This window comes from Urtica dioica, chromosome 2 (genome assembly GCF_054948205.1).
Source record: "Urtica dioica subsp. dioica isolate 48M chromosome 2, U.dioica_male_clone48M_v1_H2, whole genome shotgun sequence".
In the NCBI taxonomy this organism is placed as follows: domain Eukaryota; kingdom Viridiplantae; phylum Streptophyta; class Magnoliopsida; order Rosales; family Urticaceae; genus Urtica; species Urtica dioica.
Window position 1 is genome coordinate 32,488,146 of NC_142757.1, and position 8,339 is coordinate 32,496,484.

At 35.5% G+C, this 8,339-nt stretch overlaps 1 protein-coding gene and 1 pseudogene across 1 annotated transcript; both read left to right on the forward strand.

Annotated features, from left to right (window-relative positions):
* Positions 1-2,046: 2,046 nt before the first annotated feature.
* LOC149404412 (secreted RxLR effector protein 161-like) lies at positions 2,047-2,637 on the forward strand. The gene has a single exon (XM_089607517.1). The coding sequence runs from the start codon at positions 2,047-2,049 to the stop codon at positions 2,635-2,637; it is 591 nt and encodes a 196-aa protein (XP_089463643.1).
* Positions 2,638-5,652: 3,015 nt separating this feature from the next.
* Positions 5,653-7,856, forward strand: LOC149404413 (zinc finger BED domain-containing protein RICESLEEPER 2-like; annotated as a pseudogene).
* Positions 7,857-8,339: the final 483 nt, after the last annotated feature.

The window sequence follows — 8,339 nt, forward strand, 5'->3', positions numbered from 1 at the left end:
TGGAATATGCTTAATTTGGTCCTACGGCATAGACAGAAAAAAAAGATGATGGACCATAGCTACAGATAAAGCAAATCAACGAGGAGCGAGCTATTCTCTTAACTAGAGTGTTTTTTTTTTTACTCAGACTCTTAACTAGAGTTTTAAACATAATCCACATATACCAGTACAACTACGCGAACACGAATGAGTTCATCAGAATGAAAAAAGTTGCATATAAAAAATCAGCATTACATGAGCTAGAAGACATTAGCACTTCAAGGATATATACACACACACACACACATACTCACAGTCGCACACAAATTATAGAGAGTCAATGAGAGAGATATGTTGATGGATTTTGGCCGGCCGAGATTATAGAAGACGTATCTACAAACATGAAAGACAACTTTCAACATCAAATCTCTGGGGAAAAAATATATAGATGATTAACTTACCAAAACAAAGAGAAACACAATGTTGATGGATTTTGACGATCAAAGTCATGAGACGAGATATATTTTGTACGCAAAGCAACATGGATGAAACGGAAAGAGAAACAAAATATTTTAGGGCTTCTTGTTTGCGGGTTGGGTCGGTGCGACCCACTGTTTTAGTGATGAGAACCGAAACCGTCCGACGAGAATCAACAGTTCGGTTTGGTGCACCCCGAAACTGGTCAGGTCATCGCGGATTGGCTTCGCCGGGTCAGCGGAGCGGATTGGACGATCGATTTTCTCGGGTTGACGGGTTTGGGTTATATGCCTATTTGAAAGTGTAGGGATGCCTGGCCTACTAAAAAAACATGGATCCTAAAAGCACGAAGTTGGATCCTCGAGGGATACGAAGTTCTTTTGTTGGCTATGCTACGAATAACAAGGCATATAGACTTCTAAATTTAAAGTCTAATGTCATAGTAGAATCCCGAGATGTGGAATTCGTTGTGAACCTTAACTCGAAAGAAAAGGAATCTCAAAATTCCATGAGCGGAGAATCTCGAGAGAAGAGTTCTTCAAGTGTTGTTGTAGAACAACCCAAACTTTGGATAAGCAAGAGAGTTTGTAAGACTAAAGATCTAGGACCAGATGAAATAGATCCTCAACTTATTTCATTTTACCTAGTAGAGGGAAATAGAGAGAATTTGGCTCGAAAGCTTCCTATAGTTCTCGTTGAAGACGATCCTAAGACTTATATGGAAGCTGTAGCTTCTCGTGACTTCGCATTTTGGAATGATGCTATCCAAGATAAAATGGATTCTATTACGTCAAATTACACCTGCGAGATTGTCGATCTGGGTGTAAGTGGGTGTTCCGAAAGAAGTATCATACTAATGGTACTCTTAACACTTACAAGGCTAGGTTGGTAACCAAAGGATTTCGACAACGAGAAGGAATTGATTATTTTGACACATAGTCAGAGTGTTGTCCCTAGCTTCTTTGCAACCTAAATGTTCATAAAATTGATGTCAAAACGTCATTCTCAAGTGGAGATCTCGATGAGGAGATCTGCATTACAACCGAAAGGTTTTGTGCTTCCGGGTAATGAACAAAAGGTTTGCAAGCTTGTCAAATTCTTATACGAATTAAAACAAGCACCCAAACAATAACATCAAAAGTTTGACTAGGTCATATTTTGAATGGATTTTTGCCTAACGTCTGTGACAAGTGTTTGTACACAAAGGTGCGTGGTAACATTGTGGTTTTCCTATGTCTCTATGTTGATGATATGTTGATCATTAGCAACGAGATGAAATGAATATTAGAAACGAAGAGGTTTCTATGTTCCACTTTCAAAATGTAAGATCTTGGATAAGTTGATACTATTTTTGGTATCAAGGTACATAGAAGCAGTGGGGGCTATGAACTTAGTCAATCTCACTATGTTGAGAAATTGCTTGACAAATTCAAACATTAAAAGTTCAAGAAAGCGAACACCCTTTTTGTCCCAAGGCTTGAAAAGAATGATGGATGAGACGTGGCTCAATTGGAATATGCTAGTGCTGTTGGTTTTCTTATGTACTTGATGCAATGTACTCGACCAAACATAACATTTGTTGTTAGTAAAATGAGTATATTTACTAGCGATCCAAGTGCAAAACATTGGAAGGTTATAGGGAGAATTATTGGATTTCTTTTGAAGACCAAGACTCTTGGCGTCCAATATAGACAGTTCTCTACCGTATTAGAAGGATATATTGACGCGAATTTGATAACGAGTGTCGGAGATAACAAATATACGACAAGATGGGTGTTTACACTTGCCGGAGGTGCAATTTCTTGGAAATCCAAGAAACAAACGTGTATCACTAATTCAATCATGAAATCAATGTTCGTGGCTCTGGCTTCCTCGGGTCAAGAGGCTAAGTGGTTGAGGGATCTTCTTCTAGAAGTTCCATTGGCTAAAGACAATGTATCTGCTGTGTCAAAACATTGTGATAGTCAATCCACTTTAGCAACATATAGTGAAGTGTATAATGGGAAGTCTAGAAACATTAGTCTAAGACATGACTATGTAAGGAAATTGATCAAAGATGAGATCATTTATCTCACACATGTGCATTCAAGATATAACATAACAGATCCTTTCACTAAACCTCTTGCAAGAGATTTGGTGATATCGATCTCGAGAGCAATGGGTCTTAAACTCATTGAGTAGTGATCCGATGATGACAGCCCAACCGAACGTTAGGAAATGACTAACATTTGGTTCAATGGGTAAGAACAAGTAATTGATTCAGATATTTGCAACATTTATAAAAATGTTGGCTGTTACAATTAGATGTTGAGTTTTCTTAACTCTTAATGAAGTTAAGTCTCGAGGAAAAGTATCTATAAATAATTGAGATACTTTAAGAACTTCACCTATGATGATTTTGGGATGGTGTCATCCCGAACTGAGAGTTGGAGTTTTCTCTCATAAAAATTCACGAGAGATGATGAGTACATGACCATTACGGTGCTAAGCGAGTGGTGTAGGCAAAGAACCCTAAAGGGTCTGTGTAGGGTAACATCGATTTTTTCACAAGGAATAATAGGTTCAAAGCCTAGCTACCCAAAATTCTGATAAAATTTTGTGTTGATCTTACTAATGATAAGTTCAAATCGAAAGATACTTATATGTACTAACACTCTTTGTTTTCTTCTAAATTCTATTTTGTTCTTTTGAACAAGTAGGGGATTGTTGGAAAAACAATTGTTATTTAACAATTATTTGTTTTTACTTTGATTGTACACTAAATGACTAAATAGTGTGTTGTGAGAGAATGTGTATGTGGGAAAGAGTCTTACATGGAACAAACACTAAGTATTTGAGCTACTTATATTTATTCTAATTAATAATTCTTATTAAATGTTATGGAGCATAAAGAGTGCCACTTGTCACTCTCTTGCACGCGTTGCAAGCGTGAGCACGACGTCGGCGGTAGCATTGACGTTGGGCTCAGGCGTAGAGGCGTTAGTGTTACTTTGTAGGCATACTTAAGCACTTCAGCACGACGCCACGTAGGCTCATGGCGAATCCGACGAAATGGCGCGGTTCTTGGGCTCTCTCGCGACGATTTTTCCCGTGACAGTTGCCTTACCAACGGTTGCATCCTCTGGCATGGTGGTTAGTTTTTATCCGTTTGAATGAACATTTGAGTCATTTTGGAAACGAACGGTCGTATCGTTTGCGACTATAACTTTCGTTCAAATGAAAAGGTACGACCGTTCGCCATTACCTTTCGCGAATAGGTACAATTTCCTATATAAATTACGCTGGCTTTTTGGAATTCGTTATTTTGTTTTCGAACCTTCATCTCTCTCTCTATCTACACATTTTTTCAGAAATCATTCTTGTTTACGTTCCGATTTCACTGCATCTTGATGCAGTCCGAATTCAATGTTGTCGTATCCTGCAGTATTCTGGTTTGTGATCTTAAGACATTTTCGAGGTGCAAGAGATACTATAAGGAAAGCACATCTCATGCCTTATTCAAGCTCAGACGTTTACAACTTTGAAGAGTTTCACAATATATAGTACATGAATTTTTGAAGAGTTCTTTTACTTTTTTTCTCTTAATTTTTGGAGGTCATATATTTTTTTATTTTGCTTCTGAACTCTCTTGGAAGGCAAATGTAAGATTATTACAAACATGACAGTTTGATAGTTGGTTTCCTATTATGTAATGAGAAGCCTAATTTCCACTTTTGTAAAAATAATAACGGGTCGGATAATACCCGTTCTTTTTGGGTAAACGGGTAATAACCATTAAGGTTTTAACGGGTCCGGATACGGGTAACAGAATAGTCATCCAATACCCGGTTACCCGGGACCCAACCCGTTAACTTTTAAATATTTAAAAAGATAATAAATTTTTATATGTTTACCTAATTAGATAATTCGATGATATATTTTAATAAAGTAGCATTAATGATGCCCTAGTTTTTTAGCCGTCATTATTTTTTTTCCATATCATCCACAGTACAGAGAATCTCTCAGCCGTCACTACCGCGATCGCTCGTTCACTCACTGACGTTGTTTATCTCCGCTGTTTGATACGACGCTGCTACTGTTCACCATCGCCACCAACGTTGTTTGTCACCGCTATTTGATCCGATGTTGCTGCTGTTCACCATCGTCATCTTCTCGAGTTTTATTGAATTTATATATATATATATATATATATATATATATATATGCGAGTTTTACTAAGCTTTGATGATATATATATGCCATTTTCGTGAGTCTTTTACTGAGTTTTGATAATAATATAGTCTCGACGTACGATATTTCGAATATCGTATATTGTTGTTTCTAATTATCATAATATCGTACATCACTTGCACTATAACAAACCAGAGGATACAGAGGAAAGACTTTAGAGGACGATCAGAGAGAGATGTGTTTGGAGTGGTCTAATATTCCCTTTCATTGACTAAGTGAAAAGAAGATTTCCTTATATACAATTAAGAGATAAATAACAGACCAACCAATCTTCTAACAATATCTCATACGCTTGTCTTTTACACAAAAATCATTGTCGTGAGTCTTTTTTTTACTTTTGATAATAATATACACATACATAAGCCATGGAGGAGTATTCTTTATTTGACTTTTTATATATTAGCCACGCTGATGAATATAGTATACACATATATGCTTGTCTTTTTTTTTACTTTTTATATATAAGCCACGTTGTGAATATAGTATTCTTTATTGCTATTGGTTGTTATTTTTCTGTTGTTTTATTCATGGAGGATGAGATTATTGGAGAAAGAGTTTCATCGAAGCCAGATCAATCACCTCCGGATGACAACCAGTCATTTAATTCAAATAATATGATGGGTGATGTTGGGATATCAAGTCCAAATCTCGTGGAGGTATCACCCGAGAATAAAGTGGTGGTGGAAACAAAACGAACATTGAAGTCGATCGGTTGTTTGAAAACATTTTGAAAGAACCAAAGAAAATGACGTATGGAAGGCAATGTTCATTTACTGTAAGAAGAAACTGAACGGGGGCTCAAAAGATGGGACATCTCATCTAATGAAGCATTGGCAAAAGTGTCCTCGCCGGACTACTACATCAATATCACAAATGTCATTAAACAAAGTCAAGACAGCTGAGGGAAAATCTGCACTTGCTCTACATGCTTTTGACCTAGAACTTTCAAGAAGATATCTCACAACTATGGTCATCATGCATGACTATCCACTCTCGATTGTTGAACATGTTGCATTTCGAAAGTTTTGCAGTGGGCTTCAACCATTGTTTAAGATGGTCTCGAGAAACACGGTAAAAAGTGACATTTTGAAGATTTACAAGTTTGAGAAGAGCAAAATAATGAATTTATTGAAAAAAAAATAAGGGAAGAATTGCTATAACATCTGATATGTGGACTTCTAACAATCAACACAAGCATTATATGGTTGTCACATCACATTTTGTGGACAACGATTGAGTTTTACGAAACTACATATTAAGTATCAATTTAACTACTCAATATTATTTAAAAATTTCAATATTATTTGTTACTCATTCTAATGATTTCTTATATGATAATATAGGTTCATCTACATGCCAGCTCCGAATACTGTTGAAGTTCTTTGTGATAAACTTTTGGAGACATTGATGGATTGGAATATTGATCGCAACTTATCCACGTTCACTCTGGATAATTGTAGCACAAATGACAGTGTGATTAGTAAGGTAAAAGCCAAACTTGATAAAAAAAAATACACTTCTTTTGGGTGGAGAATTGTTTCATATGAGATGTGCAGCTCATATTTTGAATCTTATCGTAAGAGATGGACTCGAGAAATTCACTGAAGGAATTCAAAAGGTTCGTGATAGTGTTCTCTTTTGGACTTCATCTCCTAGAAGGTGTGAAAAGTTTGAGGAAACTGAAAATCAATTGAAAGTCACATATACTAAGAGTTTAGTTTTGGATTGTAAAACAAGATGGAACTCTACGTATTTGATGCTTAAAGTTGCTTTGCATTATAAAGATGTCTTCTCTCGTTTGAAGCAACGGGATCTTCAATATGTTTGTTTGCCTTCAGACTTGGACTGGAAAATTGCCTCTGAATAATGTGGTAGACTCGAGAACTTCTACAACGTGACTGAGATTTTTTCAGGTATCAAATATCCCATCGCTAATATTTTACTTACTAAGAACGGTGTAAAATTTTCTCTTTTACTTATTGATTTTTTTTTTCAGGTATCAAATATCCCACTGCCAATCTTTTCTTTACTGAGATTGCTGAGGTAAAATTGTCTCTTTATGATTGGTTTTCCTCTGATATAGTAGAGATACAAGCTATGTCATATATCATGATTGGCAAGTTTGATAAGTATTGGGATGAAATACATGACATACTCTCTATAGCAACTATGTTAGATCCTCCATACAAGATGAAGTCCTTTAAATGTTATTTTCCTTTGATATATGGAGATGAGCGTAGTACAATTGAAATATCAAACGTTCTTGCTAATCTGAGATCATTGGTGAATGAGTATGAGTTGAAGGCAAAGAATAAAGAGAGTGTAAACAATAATAGCGGTTCTATATATGAAAGTCTTCCTCCTCGTCCACCAGCCAAAAAATCAAGGTTTGAAACATTTTTACAAAGTGAAGATGTAGTCGAGGATGTCAAGAGCGATTTGGATTTTTATTTGGAAGAGTCTCTCACGCCTATGAAAGATGACTTCAATGTGCTGAATTGGTGGAAAACGTACAGAATAAAATTTCCGATACTGCCTCAAATAGCTAGGGATATATTTGCTATTCCTATGTCTACCGTTGCTTCCGAATCTGCATTCTCTACAAGTGGAAGAGTTATCAATCCACATCGAAGTAGACTTTTGCCGACAACTCTAGAAGCATTGATGTGTGCTCAAAATTGGTTGAAAAATGAAATTCAAGGTAAATTTTATTTTTTGAATCGCATTTCAATTTTTAAATATTTCACTGTCAAACTCACTGTTAGCTTACTCATTGTCTTTTATTATTTTTTATCGTAGAAGAGAAAGCGTCCGACGATGTTTACATGTATTATTGTGATGATGGAGACACTAGCGATAAAGAGGTATTTTTTCTAACCGTGTGAATTTTTTTTATTTATAATTATAAGTTTATGGAATGTAGTTGGTAAGTTATAGATGACGATGAAGCTCATATAATTATATCACTGTGTAGTCAGCACAAAACCACTTTTTACAGTTTGATATTTAAAAAATCTTTGTTATTAAATGATCTTTCTTGATTGAATGTATACTGGTGAATCTTTGTGATTAAACATTGTTTTTATACAGAAGAATAATGAAAAGTTGGTTCTTTCATATCTGTTACGACCAATTTCTTTTTTTTTAGGAAACAACTTATTCCAGTGTGATAGAGTTGCAATAAAGATGACCAAATTTACAATGAAGATGATCAATTTGCAATGACGACTTCTTTTGTATTTTTTATTTATTTATTTTGAATTTTAATGTTTTTTATATTGTAGTAGCACTTTGATATTTTTCACCTAAATTTTATTATTTTTAAACTTTATATTGTTGATGGATTTTTATTTTATAAACGGGTAAGCGGGTCTATCCGACCCGCTACCCTTTTTTTTTAAACCGGATAAACGGGTAACAGGTCCAATATTTTTAACCCGTTACCCGGCCCGTCTCAAAATCCGAGTAAACGGGTCCGGGTAACGGGTAAAAAATTATAGCGGGTACGGGTAACGGAATAGGTGTACCCCGGCTTTACCCGTACCCGTTACCATCACTAAGTTTGAGGAGAGAGAAACAATCAATTACAAAAATACTATTTCTTCATTTAACTCTCTATCTCTTTCTTAATATAATTTATATTTTCTTAATTG

What these genes read in the sequence shown, in the direction of transcription:
- LOC149404412 (XM_089607517.1), top strand. Translation starts at nt 2,047, where the DNA reads ATGAGTATATTTACTAGCGATCCAAGTGCAAAACATTGGAAGGTTATA.